Source organism: Aegilops tauschii, chromosome 6 (genome assembly GCF_002575655.3).
Source record: "Aegilops tauschii subsp. strangulata cultivar AL8/78 chromosome 6, Aet v6.0, whole genome shotgun sequence".
Lineage (NCBI taxonomy): Eukaryota > Viridiplantae > Streptophyta > Magnoliopsida > Poales > Poaceae > Aegilops > Aegilops tauschii.
The window spans coordinates 484,625,940-484,642,177 of NC_053040.3; the positions used below are offsets into that span (position 1 = coordinate 484,625,940).

General features: G+C 47.2%; 1 protein-coding gene across 1 annotated transcript; it reads left to right on the forward strand.

Moving 5' to 3' along the window:
- The first annotated feature begins 11,872 nt into the window (after window positions 1-11,872).
- LOC109779883 (3-ketoacyl-CoA thiolase 2, peroxisomal) lies at window positions 11,873-15,394 on the forward strand. The gene is made up of 14 exons (XM_020338494.4): window positions 11,873-12,120; window positions 12,237-12,313; window positions 12,879-12,963; window positions 13,066-13,192; window positions 13,305-13,403; window positions 13,499-13,566; window positions 13,648-13,755; window positions 13,843-13,920; window positions 14,009-14,141; window positions 14,226-14,322; window positions 14,464-14,587; window positions 14,669-14,777; window positions 14,904-14,987; window positions 15,088-15,394. Exons 1-14 carry the CDS (start codon window positions 12,043-12,045, stop codon window positions 15,198-15,200), a joined length of 1,380 nt encoding a protein of 459 aa, XP_020194083.1. The 5' UTR covers window positions 11,873-12,042; the 3' UTR covers window positions 15,201-15,394.
- The last annotated feature ends 844 nt before the right edge of the window (window positions 15,395-16,238 follow it).

The window sequence follows — 16,238 nt, forward strand, 5'->3', positions numbered from 1 at the left end:
TGGACCAGGGTTGAAGTCAAGTCCAAATGCTTTCTTGTTCTTCACAGCAGAATCTTTGGCAAACTTATAGTTGCGCTTGAACAGATTGTCGTCGCGACACCATAACAGAGAAGATGGGTCAGCATTCTCTGGTTGTGGTCCTCGGACCATGCAAGGATAGAAGCCTTGAGCAATGGCTTCGGACTTGGACTTGGGCTGAAGATTTCTGTATAGAATATCTCCCCATGGTCGCTTGATGGCGTTCTTTTCATCATACTCAGCAGTCACATATCTGTAAAGGAACCATTGTTCCGCCCAATATCTTCGAATCCATTGGATTCGAGTCTTGCGCTGACCATAGTTCTCTTCAGGATCTGTCTTGTACAGCTCATACAGATCAGGAGGTAAATCCTTGGATGTATTTCCATGGCTCTGCCTGCCGCCTTTCCTTGCAGATTTTTCAGTTGCCATAATATTCAGACTGAAAGGCTTCAATACAGTGAATGGCTTCCTTTTGCTGGTCAGACAGGAACCGGCTTCAGGAGAATTGATGTGTTGCTGTAAGAATTCTGCAAATGAATGCAGACTATGAGAACCAAGGGATTCTCCCACGGACATGTACCTATGACAGCATTAGAGGTGCGAGGGAAGGGGAAGAGGTCATATGCATTCTCAGAAGATTTTGAAGATAAATCGGTTTGAAGACATTGACCTCATAGCACGAAGACATTCACTTATTTGGTGAGAGTCGGTTCCAGATTTGTACGAATCCAAGAATAAGTACAAGTGAGGAATCTAACTAGTTGTGAAGCATAAGTGAATATACTTTGCAAGATATGAGATACAGAAGAAGATAGATCCAGCTTTGGAAGGTGAGAAACCACTTTTGGTTGAAGTGGATGGATCTGATGAATCGAAAAGGCAGTAGAAAGTAAGTTTTAATTACCGCACGAGGAACTGCTAGACGAAGTTGAGAGGGAGGCCGAGCAGTTCAATCTCCCGCGCCCAAACTTGGCGGCGGAAGACACCTACAGCGGCGGCGGAGAGGACGAGGTCCGCGGCCGGCGTGAGGACGGCGTCGAAGAATCGCGCCAGCTAAGCGCTTCGTCTCCGGCGTCAACGCGAGCTAGTGGAGGCACTAGGATTTGTGCGAGGTGGCGAGGTGGAAGAAGCGATTATGACCGCGGTGAGTTGTGTATATATAAGGAAAGGGACAGCACAGCGTAATTACGCAGGTGCCCCTGGCGGTTCACATCTGAAGGACATGTGGCATGCATGCAACACATTGAAAGTTGTTCCATGTTCCCACGCACGCCTGGATTATCGGGTGGTCGTTCCGGCTTCTCCGGGTTTCAGGCAATAAGAATATAGCATTACAACAGATTCAACTTTTGTCTCTGTATCTTCTGCTGACAAGGACGCAGAGAAGACATTCGACAGTTTCAATAGAATGCATATGATTTAGATAGATAGAATATGAGGTAGAAGCATAGAAAAGGGGTTAGGGTCCGATCACATTCACTTAGATCAAGAAATTCAAACACGAAGATATAGCTATAAGTGAATGTTGTAGAGGACATAACACAAATATATGTATATATCAGAATAAGACCAAATCAACATTGTGAAGATAAACAAGAGATCAAATCAATGTTAAAGACAAACCAAATGCGAAGACTTTGCAAATGTGATGCCAAACGAAACACTTCAAACAAAAGTTTGGTGGTGGCGTTACCCACCGAATAGGAAGTATTAGACCCAAACACGGCGCACAATTATCGTGGCGCTCCGAAGTCAAATTCCGCGTTAATGTATTCACACTTAGAGTGTATGTCTTCATTGATTGAAGATATACGTTACTTCGTGTGTTGCACATCTAAGTCATCAACATGCATAAGTGTTAGGATGTGTGTCCAATTACAAGACATTCGAGGATTCTAAGATATTTAGCTCACACCGCAACTTGCAAAACCTTTTCTCATCCAAGGGATTTGTGAAGATATCTGCCAATTGCTCTTCAGTGTTGACGTGAATGATATCAATATCTTCCTTCATGACATGATCTCTGAGAAAGTGATGACGAATTTCAATGTGCTTTGTCTTTGTCTTCGAGTGCTGAACTGGGTTGTTGGCAATCTTGATGGCGCTTTCATTGTCGCAGTAGAGTGGCACGTGCTTCAGGTGGATACCATAGTCCTTGAGAGTTTGCTTCATCCACAGAAGCTGAGCACAGCAAGATCCAGCAGCAATGTATTCAGATTCAGCAGTGGAGAGAGATACACAGTTCTGCTTCTTTGAAGACCAACAGACAAGTGATCGTCCCAAAAAGTGACATGTGCCTGATGTGGACTTGCGATCAACCTTGTCACCAGCATAATCAACATCTGAGAATCCAACTAGATCAAACTCTGAGCCCTTTGGATACCATAATCCTAGTGTTGGGGTGTAAGCCAAATATCGAAGAATTCGCTTCACAGCTAAGTGATGTGATTCCTTTGGTGCCGCTTGGAATTGGGCACACATGCAAACACTAAGCATTATATTTGGCCTAGATGCACATAAATAGAGTAAATAACCAATCATGGAGCGGTATACCTTTTGATCGAACTCTTTACCATTGACGTCAGGACTCAGATGACTTTTGGTTGGCATTGGCGTCGTGTATCCTTTGCAATCTTGCATTCCGAACTTCTTTAGGCAATCTTTGAGATATTTTTCTTGTGATATGAAGATGTCGTTGCTATGCTGACGAATTTGAAGACCGAGGAAGAATTTCAGTTCACCCATCATGGACATCTGATATTGCTCTTGCATCATGTGTCCAAACTCATCACTGTATCTCTTGTCAGTGCAGCCAAAGATAATGTCATCCACATAGATTTGGCACACAAACAGTTCTCCATCATATGTCTTCGTGAAGAGTGTAGGAACTAGAGAACCAGGTTTGAAGCCTTTGCTCTTCAGGAAGTCCTTGAGCGTGTCATACCAAGCGCGAGGAGCTTGTTTGAGTCCATACAGTGCCTTGTTGAGCTTGTATACCATATAGGATGTTTTGGATCTTCAAAGCCAGGTGGCTGTGCAACATACACTTCTTCTTCAATCTTGCCATTGAGAAAGGCACTCTTCACATCCATTTGGTACAGAAGAATGTTGTGATGGTTGTCATAGGCTAGCAGTATGCGAATGGCTTCAAGCCTTGCCACGGGAGCAAATGTTTCATCGAAGTCAATCCCTTCAACTTGGGAGTAACCTTGAGCAACGAGACGAGCCTTGTTTCTAACAACCTGACCATGCTCATCTGGTTTGTTGCGATAGATCCATTTGGTGCCTATGATGTTGTGCTTGCGAGGATCAGGACGCTTGACCAATTCCCACACATTGTTCAGCTCGAACTGTTGAAGCTCTTCTTGCATAGCTTGAATCCATTCAGGTTCCATGAAGGCTTCAGCTACTTTCTTGGGTTCAGATATTGAGACAAATGCAAAGTGCCCATAGAAATTTGCTAGCTGTGTTGCTCTTGAACGGGTGAGTGGACCAGGTGCATTGATGCTATCAATTATCTTCTCAATCTGTACTTCATTTGCAACACGAGGATGAACTGGACGAAGATTTTGCCCTTGCTGATCATTGTCTTCATCTGCAGTATTGGCTTCAGGCTGAGCATTGTCTTCAGGTTGACTTGGTGCAATGATGATTTCTTCTTCAGCCTGTGCCTCTGAAGGTATGATTTCTCCAGTACCCATCAGCTTGATGGATTCACTTGGTGGGACTTCATCTAGCACATTTGGCAGGTGCTCCCTTTGTGAGTCGTGAGTCTCATCGAACCGCACATCCACAGTTTCAACCACTTTATAGTGAAAGAGGTTGAAGACTCTGTAGGAGTGCGGATCCTTTCCGTAACAAGCATAAAACCTTCATGTGCTTTCGGTGCAAATTTTGAAGTGTGATGTGGATCCTTTATCCAGCACCTAGCACCAAATACTCTGAAGTAACTGACATTTGGCTTCTTACCAGTTAGGAGCTCATAGGATGTCTTCTTTAGAAGCTTATGGAGATAAACACGGTTGATGACGTGGCATGCAGTATCAATGGCTTCAGGCCAGAACTTCCTTGGAGTCTTGTACTCATCAAGCATCGTCCGTGCCATCTCAATGAGGGTTTTGTTCTTGCGCTCCACGATGCCATTCTGCTGGGGTGTGTATGGAGCAGAAAACTCATGAGTGATGCCCAATGTATCAAGGTAAATGTCGAGGCCGGTGTTCTTGAATTCTGTGCCGTTGTCACTTCTGATATGCTTGATCTTGATGCCATAGTTCGTCATGGCACGATTGGCGAATCGTCTGAAGACATCCTGCACTTCATTATTGTAGAGGATTATATGCACCCATGTGTATCTCGAGTAATCATCAACAATGATGAAGCCATAGAGGCAAGCAGTGGTAGTGAGAGTAGAGTAGTGAGTAGGGCCAAAAAGGTCCATGTGAAGCAGCTCGAAGGGTTGAGATGTCGTCACGATTGTCTTCGAGGGATGCTTGGCCCTAGTCATCTTTCCAGCTTCGCAGGCACCACACAGATGATCCTTCTTGAACTTGACGCCCTCGATGCCAACGACGTGTTTCTTCTTCGCGAGAGTGTACAAGTTCCTCATGCCAGCATGTCCTAGCCTCCGATGCCAGAGCCAGCACTCTGAAGCTTTTGCTAGAAGACATACGGCCAACTGTGGTCCTGCTGAGAAATCTACCATGTACAGATCATCTTTCCGATACCCTTCAAAGACTAGAGATTTGTCAGATTCCATTAGCACAAGGCAACGATATTTTCCAAATATCACAATCATGTTTAAGTCACAAAGCATTGAGACAGACATCAAGTTGATACCAAGGGATTCAACAAGCATCATGTTATCCATATGCTGATCCTTTGAGATTGCAACTCTACCTAGACCCAATATCTTGCTTTTACCAGTGTCAGCAAATGTGATGTGACTCTTGTCAGATGGACGTAAGGTTGAGTCCATGAGAAGACTTCTATCACCAGTCATGTGGTTAGTGCATCCACTGTCCATAATCTATTCTGAAGCCTTTGGTGTCATACCCTACAGTGCAGTTAGGGGGAGAGGCTTCACCAAGGGTATTGTGAAGCATAAACATTTGATGAACGAGTGGATTATGAAAGTTCAGATCTTGGTTAGGATAAACAGGGTGATCATCAAGGAACTCAGGAACGAAATACATAGTAAGACCATTTGGACATTTGATCTTGCGTCCCACAAGATGTTTTAGGTCCCCAGCATTAGCATCGGACGCCTTTGATTTCCGGCTGGAGACCTTTCGCTGCAAAAGAGAGTTAATTTTTCTTAGCCGCCCACATCTTCAGGGGTGGCTTAGAAGTAATGAGTCTAAGTGCAGCATCTGAGAACTTTGGCTTTGGAGCCCTAGCAAATAGCCTTGCAGGAGGTGAATAATACTCATATGAATAAGCAGAATAGTTCTTAGTCTTATGAACATAGCGGTTTGAAGAAACACGCTCATATTCACAAGTCTGAGTAAGATTTCCCTGCACAACATTGGCGTTAGGGTGACTCAAGTGAGTCCTCTGTCTGTATGACGCCTTTGGACCATATGAAGCCTTTGGTCTGGGGTTTGTCTTCTTCACTGGTGGTGTCATGATGACATTCACCTGAAGATCATCAAGACAACTCTTGGGCACCCAGATCTTCTTCATAGGTGGTCCATTCCTGCAGTTAGTACCAATATACCTGGTAAACACTTCACCATTCTGATTCTTAAACAGTTTATAGTTTGCATCAAAGGATTCATCAGTGATAATCGGGTTAGCACAAGTGAAGCCAGATAAAGTAGACGGATACACTGAAGGTCCCTTTGCAGCAACCCATGTGGTTTTGGGGTACTGCTCAGGCTTCCAGTAAGAACCATCAACATTCATTTTCCTTTCGAACCCAACACCCTCTTTCCTAGGGTTTCGGTTCAGAATCTGCTTTTTGAGAACATCGCACAGTGTTTGATGCCCTTTGAGACTTTTGTACATTCCTGTCTCAAGCAATGTCTTCAACCTCGCATTCTCATCAGCAATAGTAGTGGTATCCTCAGCAGAGGGGTTAGTTACCACATCAGCAGTTGAAGATATTGCAACAGTAGCAGCAGTAGAACATTCAACAACAGAGGTAGCGTTATCACGCTCAAGGCATTTTAGACATGGTGGTTCAAATCCTTCCTAAGCGGGACTGATCTGTTGAGCGCAAAGTGACTCGTTCTCCTTTTGAAGATCTTCATGAGCCGCTCTCAATTTCTGAAGTTCTTGCTTCCTTTGAAGATAATCATAGGAAAGCTTTTCATGAGTTGTTGAGAGCGTTTCATGACGACTTTCAAGTTCCTCGTACTTAACATGAAGATTTTTGATGTCTTCAATTAAGGACTGAGATCGGGTCATTTTCGCGTCCAACAGATCATCGCTTTTGTCTAGCAATTTTTGAATATGTTCCATAGCTTTCTGTTGTTCAGTTGCAATTTTAGCAAGTGTTTTGTAGCTTGGTTTGGATTCACAATCAGAGTCATCTTCACTTGATGTTTGAAAGTAAGCATCGCGTGAGTTTACCTTGGCACCGCGTGCCATGAAGCAGTAGGTGGGTGTAGAGTCATCCTCATCCTTAGCATCAGTGTTGGTGACGAGGCCATTATCTTCGGTGTTGAAGATGGACTTGGCGACATATGCTGAGGCTAGAGCCAGGCTTGCCACACCTGAATCGGACTCCTCCTCAGACTCCACCTCCGCCTCCTCAGAAGCAGACTCCTCCTCTGAATCCATCTCCTTGCCAACAAATGCACGAGCCTTGCTCGATGAGCTCTTCTTGTGTGATGAAGACTTGGAAGAAGACTTTGAGGATTTCTTCTTCTTCTTCTTGTCATCAGAATCATATTCCTTGCTCTTTTTCTTCTTGTTGTTCTCATTGTCCCACTGCGGACACTCAGAGATCTAGTGACCAAGTTTCTTGCACTTGTGGCATGTTCTCTTCTTGTGGTCATGAGCAGAAGCTTCATCATTTCTTGAGCTGGATCTTGAAGACTTTCTGAAGCCTTTCTTCTTAGAGAACTTTTGGAACTTCTTCACAAGCATATCAAGCTCCTTTCCAATGTCTTCAAGATCCCCAGAACTGCAGTCAGATTCTTCTTCAGATGAGGAAACAACCTTTGCCTTCAAAGCGCGAGTTCGGTCATAGTTGGGACCATAGATATCGCTTTTCTCAGATAGCTGGAACTCATGTGTGTTGAGCCTCTCAAGTATGTCAGACGGATCGAGAGTCTTGAAGTCAGGGCGTTCTTGAATCATCAGGGCCAGGGTGTCGAATGAACTGTTAAGTGATCTCAAGAGTGTCTTGACGATTTCATGCTTGGTGATCTCAGTGGCGCCGAGTGCATGAAGCTCATTTGTGGTATCAGTGAGGCGATCAAATGTGAGCTGGACATTCTCATTGTCATTTCTCTTGAAGCGGTTGAAGAGGTTGCGAAGAACACTGATCCTTGAGTATCTCTGGGTTGAGACGCCTTCGTTGACCTTGGAGAGCCAGTCCCAGACTAGCTTCGCAGTTTCCAGAGCACTCACGCAACCATACTGTCCTTTGGTCAGATGACCACAGATGATGTTCTTGGCAGTTGAGTCCAGTTGAATGAACCTCTTGACATCAGCAGCAGTGACACCTTCACCGACCTTGGGAACGCCGTTCTTGACGACATACCAGAGGTCGACATCAATGGCTTCAAGATGCATGCGCATCTTATTCTTCCAGTAGGGGTAATCAGTGCCATCGAAGATAGGGCACGCAGCAGAGACTTTGATTATCCCTGCAGTCGACATAGCTAAAACTCCAGGTGGTTAAACTGAATCACACAGAACAAGGGAGCACCTGGCTCTGATACCAATTGAAAGTGCTAGTTATCGACTAGAGGGGGAGTGAATAGGCGATTTTTATGAAAGTCTTCAAAACACGGGGGCTTTGAAGACAAACAATAGAAATGAACCTATTGATATGCAGCGGAAGGTAGACTACACTAGACAAGCCATAGTCAAGTAAGTAATGAAGTGAAAGCACGAAGACTATTGGCAGCTAGGTAGTATAGATCAGGATGGAAGATAGTATGAAGCCAGACAACAATAGTCGTCACACAGTGAAGTCAAACAGATCAAGCAAGCAGGCAAAGACTTCACGAAGACAAACTGTAAGTAAAAGAGGGAAGAGATAGAACCAGTTGCTTGGGAAGGACATGGATTTGTTGGACTAGTTCCAGTTGCTGTGACAACTGTACGTCTGGTTAGGAAGGCTGAGATTTAACTCGGAAGACCGCGTCTTCACCTTATTCCCCTTGAGCTAAGGACACTTAGTCCTCGCCCAATCACTCTGGTAAGTCTTCAAGGTAGACTTCCAAACCTTCACAGTCTTCGTTCACTGGCAATCCACAATGACTCTTGGATGCTCAGAACGCGACGCCTAACCGGCTGGAGGATTCACAGTCCTCAAGTGTAACACGTCTTCAGATCACGCGGACAGAGACTTCAGTGATGCCTAACACTCTTTGGCTCTGGGTATTTTGGGCTTTGTCCTCGCAAGGATCTCTCTCTCTCAAATGCTTCGGAGGTGGGTTGCTCTCAAACGACAAAAGCCGTGCACTAACTCTGAGCAGCCACCAATTTATGGTGTAGGGGGTGGGCTGTTTATAGCCAGGAGGCAACCCGACCTGATTTGTCCGAAATGACCCTGGGTCACTAAGGAACTGACACGTGTCCAACGGTCAGATTTCAAACACACGCGGCAGCTTGACTTGGGCTACAAGTAAAGCTGACTCATCTAGCTCTGGATAACATTTGCTCTCATTGTCTTCGCTCGAAGACATAGGATTTGGTTGAGCATCACATCAGTCACTCTGACTTTGTTCACTTGGACCCCACTTAACAGTGCGGTGGTTCCTATGACTGAACAAAGAAGAAAAGGAAACTACGAAACAACTATGTCTTCGCACTCCATAGTCTTCACGTGAATGTCTTCTCGAGTCATAATCTTTGTTGTGAATATATTCACATACCACCATTGTCTTCAATGTCTTCACACATTTTTAGGGGTCATCTCTGGTAGGTAAACCGAATCAATATGGGACTACTACCTGTGTTATCCTGCAATTCTCACAAACACATTAGTCCCTCAACCAAGTTTGTCGTCAATACTCCAAAACCAACTAGGGGTGGCACTAGATGCACTTACACTTTTTTGTCCGTGCCCTTCCCTGGTTGTCCGCCTGAATGTTTAGGGAGGAAGTGGGGGGGGGGAGGATACGGTTGGGTCGCATTTTTTGTCAGGCCCTGTGGGCTATCCGTCCGGACGTTTAGGGAGGAAGTGTGTGTGGGTTGGGGGGGGGTCCGGTTGGGTGGCATTTTTTGTCCGGGCCCTGTCCTGGTTGTCCGCCTGAATGTTTATGGCGGAAGTGGGATGATATGGTTGGGTTGCATCTTTTTGTTAGGCCATGTGGCTTGTCCGCCCGGACGTTTAGGGATGAAGTGTGTGGGGGGGGGGCTCCGGTTGGGTAGCATTTTTTATCCGGGCCCTGTCCTGGTTGTCCTTTTGAATGTTAAGGGGGGGAGTTGGGGGAGGATACGGTTGGGTTGCATTTTTTTGCCCTGTGGGCTGTCCGCCTGGACGTTTAGGGAGGAAGTGTGTGTGGGTGGGGGGTCCGGTCGGGTGGCATTTTTTGTCCGGACCTGTCCTGGTTGTCCGCGTGAATGTTTAGGGAGGAAGTGGGGGGATGATACGGTTGGGTTTGCATCTTTTTGATAGGCCATGTGGGTTGTCCGCTCGGACGTTTAGGGATGAAGTGTGTGGGGGGGGGTCCGGTGGCATTTTTTGTCCGGACCCTGTCCTGGTTGTCCGCCTGAATGTTTAGGGAGGAAGTTGGGGGGGAGGATACGGTTGGGTTGCATTTTTTTGTCAGGCCCCGTGGGATGTCCACCCGGACGTTTAGGGAGGAAGTGTGTGTGGGGGGGGGGGTCCGGTCGGGTGGCATTTTTTGTCCAGGCCCTGTCCTGGTTGTCCGCCTGAATGTTTAGGGAGGAAGTGGGGGATGATACGGTGGGTTGCATCTTTTTGTTACGCCATGTGGGCTGTCCGTCCGAACGTTTAGGGAGGAAGTGTGTCTGGGGGGGAGGGGGTCCGGTTGGGTGGCATTTTTTGTCCGGGCCCTATCCTGGTTGTCCGCCTGAATGTTTAGGGAGGAAGTGGGGGATGATACGGTTGGGTTGCATCTTTTTGTTACGCCATGTGGGCTGTCCGCCCGAGCGTTTAGGGAGGAAGTGTGTGTGGGGGGGGGGGGTCCGGTTGGGTGGCATTTTTCTTCCGGGCCCTATCCTGGTTGTTCGCCTGAATGTTTAGGGAGGAAGTTGGGGGAGGATACGGTTGGGTTGCATTTTTTTGTCAGGCCCTGTGGTTGTCCGCCCGGACGTTTAGGGAGGAAGTGTGTGTGGGTGTGGGAGGGGGGGGTCTGGTTGGGTGTCATTTTTGGTCCGGGCTGTCCGCCCGGACGTTTAGAGAGGGAGTGGCGTGTCTGGTTGGGGGACATTTTTTTGTCCGGGCAGTCCGCCCAGACGTTTAGGGAAGAAGTGTGTATGGGGGTCCGCTCTAGATGCTCTAGAAAGTACAAAGCACCTTAAATAGATAAAAATTACATTGAGGACCTTGCACCACTGCCTCTCGTGAGAACTAGCCGCCAATGCGTCGCTGTCATTGTTGCCCAAATGGAGCCGGCTTGACCTTGTAAATGACAACAGGAAGTCTTCCCACACGTGCACTAAGGTCTAGCACTCAAGTGTTGCAGTCAACGTCGTTGAACCCTCGAATCAATCTAAACCGCTTGACATCGGATTTCATTATCACACACGTCCAACGAAAAACCCTAACATCACCACCCCAAGGGACGACATAAATCTACGCCAGAGCTCCGCCTACTCCATCCGAGTGAACGAACTTGAGAAGTATTGATGCCTGGAAGACCAACTCGATGATGAAGCTCCGCCATCCGCCGAACTTTGCCCTGCAAGAAAACAACATAACTACTGGCCAAAGCCGAGGCACCGGGACTCCCCTCCCTCCCATCGGTGACCTGAGCAGCATGCATAGGTGAGGTGGATCTAGGGGCTCACCGGCGAAGCACGGAAAGTTATATACGCCAAAAGGCATACTATTTGGAAGTCCATGATATAACCGAAGTGTTTCATTTTGTTCTTTTATGTTGTGGCGGTTTCCGGCCGACGACTTGACTTCCTCTTCCCCCAAATCTTGCTCCGACGGCTTGGGATTGCTCAAACTCTGGCCGGGGCGAAATCCTCGCCCGACCTTTCGACGCTGTCAGCGGTGACACCCGCGGGCGTCGTCCCCTTCTTGGAAGCGCCGTCATCCGCACCCTCTTCGAGCACCAAGGGAAACCCTAGGTCTGATTATCCGACCGGACGGCGGCAGCGACGACGTCGTTCTCCTTGGTGAAGGTGTTGCCTTGTTTGCCCGCAGTGTCCCCTCAGCGGTGGACTCGAAAACGCTGGTCGTCTCGGTCTGGTTTGGGCTGCTTTCCCAGGGCGGCGAGTTTGGCCGCGTTGTTTCTACGCGTGGGCCGAGCATATGCTCCGGACACCATGTTCACGTGTTATGGTTTGAACATAATATATCTGGTTTTTAAATAAATATAAAAAATTCCGCGGAGGGTGGAATGCAGCCAAAATCTGTTATCACTCGCACGTCTGGTCCGGTCTGAACGTCCATGGCGACGTAGGTAGGCTGCACAACCTCTACGGGCTACACCCTCAAAAAAAAAAACCTCTACGGTCTACGGTAATTAAGGTTGCGTGACGTTACGTGCAACAGCCGCTTTCGCTTCCGACTCTCTCCCTTTTCGATAAGAACGAACCAGCCAGGGACCTCCCCCCATCCCCACTGCCCAGCAAGAACACGCCTCCCTCCCCCGACCCCGAACTCCTCGCAGTCAGCGCGAGAGATCTCTCCCTGCTTCTTCCATGGAGAAGGCGATCGACCGGCAGCGCGTGCTCCTCGCGCACCTCCTCCCCTCCGCATCGAGCCAGACCCAGCTATCCGTGAGATCTCGTCCTCCCGTGATTTTATCCCCTCTTCGTTCTCCCGCGATCCTCTTTTTTTTTTCTTTTACTTAGGCGGGTGCTTGACGAGCTGAATGGTTGATTTGTGCGTGCAGGCGTCGCCGTGCGCGGCCGGGGACAGCGCCGCCTACCAGCGGAGCTCCTGCTTCGGGGACGATGTCGTCATCGTCGCGTAAGCATCCCTGCCCTCCCCTCCTTCCCTACCCACTACCTACCCGCCCATCCAATCATGGATCATTCTCTTCTTACCCCAGGCGAATTGATGCTAGTTCCGATTTGTATCCTCTACTCCTCTAGTTCAAGGGACGGAATTACTAGTTGGTTTGTCAGCTGGTAGACAGCCAGCCGACTCCCCAACCTGTAGTTGAGTTCAGTTCAGGTGGTCAAATATGCAGGGGAGGGATCTGATTTTTTTTCCCACAGCCTAATTAGTAATTAACCTTCTTGTATACTAGTACTGTTTTACAAGCACACCAAGCATGCTAGATGATCTTGCAAATTATTTTTACAAGAACAAACGCTTGATCCACAGACACTACACAGTTCAGAGTTCAGATCTTGTACTCTGCCAGCGGCTAGCTCATTATCACAGTTGCTGTCCAAGTTGTGTATAACTAAAAGCTAGGTTCTGGAAATGCGCTCTTCTTTATGGCTGCACCATGCCAATACAAACAGAATGATGTTTGTAGACTTTGTTCTGATTATTACTTTCTTCTTCTTTGCTGTGTCACCCTCAGTGCCTACCGTACACCGATATGCAAGGCCAAGCGAGGAGGCTTCAAGGACACGTACCCAGAGGACCTCCTTACCCCTGTTCTCAAGGTTTGCACTTGGCATGTTCCTATTTGTGGTTCAGTTCTCTGGCTCGTTCAAACCGAGGACGGCATTCTCAGATTTTTGCTCACTGCACATCTCCATGTATAGGCTGTTCTGGACAAAACTGGAATCAACCCAGCTGAAATCGGTGACGTCGTGGTCGGGACGGTGCTAGGCCCAGGTTCTCAGCGTGCGATCGAGTGCAGGACTGCATCTCTGTTAGCTGGAATTCCTGGTAAATACTGTGCTATCAAAATCATATATGCCACCCTCGTATGAAGGAAGGGGTTTCTTTCTTATGGACAGCGATTTCTATTTCCTTAAATATTCCCTCTTCGTTGATGCAGAGACTGTCCCTGTGAGAACTGTGAACCGCCAATGCTCATCGGGGCTACAGGCAGTAGCAGATGTTGCTGCTGCTATAAAAGCTGGTTTCTATGAAATAGGTAATTACTATGTGCTTTATGCTAGTTTTGCTGCATAGATGCTTTATTTTAAGTTAGATTAGAGGTGCTGAACTACAGTTTTTGGTCCGAAACAGGGATTGGTGCAGGTCTTGAATCCATGTCGGTGAACTCTGTTGGTTGGGAAGGCCAAGTAAACCCAAGAGTAAGGATTCTATAAGCACCATGTACTTTGCTCCATGTAACTTACTCTGCTTGTGCCTTGGTAACACATTTTTCTTTGCAGGTCATTGAACTACAGAAGGCACAGGATTGTCTTCTACCCATGGGAATAACATCTGAAAATGTTGCTCAGCGATACGGTGTAACCAGAGAAGAGCAAGATAAGGCTGCTGTGAGTTCCTCATGCATATGCGCTATGTTTTAATTCCATTGCTTCGCCCTATACATGGAAATGTGATTAAAGTTTGTCTTTTAACAGGTTGAGTCTCATGCGAGAGCTGCTGCAGCCACGGCTTCTGGAAAGTTCAAGGATGAGATTATTCCAGTGCATACAAAGGTAAATGGCACTGCTCCTTTTTTTGCACTATATATTTTTATCTATCAGAAGTATTTGATATGAGCACTAATATCATCTCATTCTGCAGCTTATTGACCCCAAAACTGGAGAGGAAAAGAAAGTTGTGATATCAGTTGATGATGGGATTAGGCCAGGGACCACGCTATCTGGATTGGCCAAGCTTAAGACAGTTTTCAAGAAGGATGGGACTACAACTGCAGGTATTCAGAACTCTTTGCTGGCACTACTGTTCCAAACAGAAGCCTGTTTGTCTGTATCTGAAAGATTCTGTTAAACATATGTAGGTAATTCTAGCCAAGTGAGTGATGGTGCTGGAGCTGTTCTTCTCATGAAGAGATCTGTAGCGGTGAGCAAGGGGCTTCCTGTACTTGGCGTTTTCAGGTGCGGTATCTGCCTCTCCCTCCTTATGTATAGAAGAAATAACATTTGTTAACAAGTTTGATGAATGGTATTTGAGAAATACCTTACCTACATCTGCTGCTTTACTGATTTTATTGGTGTTTCCTCCAATCATCATTTCAGGAGTTTTGCTGCTGTTGGAGTGGATCCAGCTGTTATGGGTGTCGGCCCTGCGGTCGCCATACCTGCTGCAGTGAAGTCTGCTGGCCTTGAGATTGACGACATTGATCTCTTTGAATTGAACGAGGTAACTTCAGTTGTCACAACCCCAGCTTTTTTCTTACCTAGTATGTAACAATTGTTTGACACCCTGTTCATCCATTTTCAGGCCTTTGCCTCCCAATTTGTCTACTGCTGCAACAAGCTGGGACTCGACCGGTCAAAGGTGAACGTGAATGGAGGAGCCATCGCTATGGGGCATCCTCTTGGAGCAACAGGTAATTAACAGAGCATCTGCTCGCCTGTATGCGAGATTTCATAAGCTAGTCCTTGGAATGCGACGGTCCCAACAGAAGCACTGCTGTTGCAAATTATAAACTGTTGAGCCTGTTTGTTTTCCTCAGGCGCCCGGTGCATCTCGACCCTTCTGAACGAAATGAAGCGCCGGGGCAGGGACTGCAGATTCGGCGTGGTGACCATGTGCATCGGTTCGTTCTCTCTCCCTCTGAACCCCGCTGCTCACACACGCAGTTAAGAATAACGCACTTGTGCTCGTAACTGAACACGCTGTGTTGCCGTGGATCGCAGGGTCCGGCATGGGCGCGGCGGCCGTGTTCGAGCGGGGGGACTCGGTGGACGAGCTCTCCAACGTGCGCCATATCCAGTCGCACAACTTCCTGTCCAAGGATGCTGCAAAGTAGAGGCGGGCGTGAAACGAAGTCGATCATCCTCACAAGCAGCAGAGACCCACAGCAGAAGAATAATTTTTACAGGCAAGAAGAAGTTTGAAGAAATGTAATTTCGTGGGGGATAAAAAAGGATGTATTATCAGTAACATAAATCTTTCATGTACGCTTGCTCTGAATAAAAGATGATTATTTTTCTACAGTAACAAGCCTTGCTCTGAAGGTGGAAATGCTCTGTTTTCTACAGTAGTACCACCGCGCCACTAGTAAGTGTACACCTCTATCGGTACTGGCCGATGTCATATGGGGGTAGATAGAAACCGGACCACACTACTCGTATGTAGTAGTAGCACAAAATTAAATCGAAATAAGCTGTGTATACGGAGGGCACGAATCTGAGCCTTTCTGGAAAGTGTTGATTTCTACACCATATGGTACTTCATTTTCCACACACACGCAAAAAAAAAAAACGTAATACTTTTTTTTGAACATCAGTAGAGACGCAAGCGCTCATACACTCACCCCTATGAACATACACACGCACACCCTACCCCTATGAGCATCTCCGAAAGACTGAACCGTAATACTAGAGGAAATGAAACCTCCATTTTTTTCCTTTTTTTTAGCATTTTTCTCCCGTGAGGGATGACGGGAATGAAGTTTCACGTCCACCGCCGTCATCCCAACTCCTGATTCCAGCCATCTCCCCCCCCCCCCCCCCCTCGGCCGCCCGACGTCCCCGCCCTTCCTCGCCTCAGGTCGCGGCAGCTCCGCCATGGATGCGGGCATGTTACTAGTCTAAGTTACTCCCCATTGTGGCTAGTCTGGACCCCCCTCCTATGGCCCATATGGCCCATATCTTCCCCCCGGGGGTTCCGGTAACCCCCCGGTACTCCGATAAATATCCGATACATTCCGGAACACTTCCGGTGTCCAAATACTATCATCCTATATATCAATCTTTACCTCTCGACCATTTCGAGACTCCTCGTCATGTCCGTGATCTCATCCGGGACTCCGAACAACATTCGGTCACCAAATCATATAACTCAT